We start from the raw sequence: 1893 nt of genomic DNA, 5'->3' as shown, positions 1-1893 counted from the left end.
GGGGGTTTTTGCCAAAAAATTTGGGGAGGGGAATTTTGTTTTTCTTTTAAATTTGAGGAGAAGGTTTTAATTTTTTACTAAAAAAAGAGGGAGGAGAGAGATTTTTTTTAAAAAAATTTTTAAAGGAGGGAGGGGGGAAATGACTAAATTTTGGAGAGGAGGATTTTTTTTAAAAAAATTTAAGGGGGAGGTTTTTTTAAGTTTTCCAATGATGGGAGAGAGAGGGGGAAATGAAAATTTTGGAGAGGGGTTTTAATTTTTACTTTGGAAGAGGGTTTTAATGACAATAAAATGGAGGAGAGAGATTTTTAAGAAAAAAGAGGAGAGATTTTTAAATTTAATTTTTTAAACAATAAATTAAAAGAGAGAGAGAGAGAAAGCAAAAAAAAGAGAGAGAGAGAGGGCCCTAAAAAGAGAGAGAGAAAATTTTAAGACTAAAGGGGAAAGAGAGGAGAGGTGAGAGAAAAGAGAATGAGAGAGAGAGAAGAGGAGAGAGAAGAGAGGAAATTTTTTACAAAAAATAAGAGAGAGAGAGAGAAAGAAAAGATGAGAGGAGGAGTTTAATTGGTTTTTTTATGGAGGAGGAGTGGGGTGGTGAGTAAAGCAGGGAAAGAGCAGTCAGAAGCAGTAAGCGAGGGTGAAGTGAAAAAGCATTTGTCTAATTATTCCACCAGAGAGTCAGTCCTTCCCTATTCCTTACTCATTCCTTGCTCTCGCTTTGATACACGTAAGCTTATTCATAGTGACGACTCATTAAATTAAAAAAAATCTGATAATAATGGCTTATGTGTCCATAGGGGTTTTTTATATCTATTTTTTTTTTGTGAAGGTGCTATAAGACCATTGTGTTTTAGACATATATGTCCATATATTTCAAATTTAACTATTATTTTCATGTTTCTAAATTCCAGCATTACTTCATCAACTATGAACGTTCCAAATTGTTCCCTAAAAAAAGAAAAAAAAAATGATAATGATAATTATAATGATAATGATTGATAATGATAATGATTAATAATGATAATGATAATTATAATTATTATAATTATTATAATAATTGATAATTATATTAAGGAGGATAATGAAAAATTTTAATTTGAAAAGAAAAAGGAAAATGAAAATTTTTGTAAGAAAAGAAAAAAAAAGATTAATAATGGATTGAAAATGGTTTAAAGTAATGTTAAAAATTTAAAATTTTTGAAAATGATATTGATAACGATGGTAATAATAATAATGATAATGATGGTGACTTAAAATAACCAACAGCTTCCATAATAATCATAAATAATAAAAATTTAAACAAAATCATATATATCTGTCATCTCTTAATTTCTCACCACCCATTCTTTTTTTTCCTATTTAACTAAAATCAAATTCTCTTCGTATTTCTTAACTTCCTACGCCTTTCCACATCAACCACAAACGCTTCCAAAACCGCTCCTTGCTCTGCGCCACCATTGATAAGATAACCCCTTGATAACCCCTTGATAACCCCTTGATAATGAAATTGCAGAGAGTCTGGCCCACCGATCGACCGTAAGGGCGAAATTGGCAGGCGACAAAGAGTGGATAAGCAGGTACGTGAGTCGAGTGGCCGGCATGTGGCAGCAACAGGATAACAGCCTCATGACCCTCCTACCTGGCACCTCCTTGGCACTCCCCTCTGGCACTGGTAAGTGAGAGATCGTATATGGATTGTTTTTTTTTTTTTATTATTATTATTATTATTTTTTTTTATTAGGAAGGGGTTGGGGTGTATAAGGGTGGAAAGGAAGGGGGGAGGGAGGGAAAGGGGAGGGGGGGGGGGAGGGGGGGAGGGGGAGGGAGGGAGGGAGGGTGGGGGGGGGGGGAGGGGGGGAGGGGGGGGGAGGGAGGGGGGGGAGGGAGGGAGGG

General features: G+C 35.6%; 1 protein-coding gene across 1 annotated transcript in view; it reads left to right on the top strand.

Annotated features, from left to right (window-relative positions):
* The first annotated feature begins 1488 nt into the window (after window positions 1-1488).
* LOC125043898 overlaps window positions 1489-1893 on the top strand; it is a 2427-nt gene continuing 2022 nt past the window's right edge. Inside the window, exon 1 of the mRNA XM_047640268.1 lies at window positions 1489-1672. Coding sequence (XP_047496224.1) covers window positions 1600-1672 — 73 coding nt within the window. The 5' untranslated portion in view covers window positions 1489-1599. The remainder of the gene's footprint in view (window positions 1673-1893) is intronic.

Source organism: Penaeus chinensis, chromosome 34, assembly GCF_019202785.1.
Source record: "Penaeus chinensis breed Huanghai No. 1 chromosome 34, ASM1920278v2, whole genome shotgun sequence".
NCBI lineage: Eukaryota > Metazoa > Arthropoda > Malacostraca > Decapoda > Penaeidae > Penaeus > Penaeus chinensis.
Note: the sequence above shows the minus strand (reverse complement) of the source record. Positions and strands in the feature narration are given on the sequence as shown.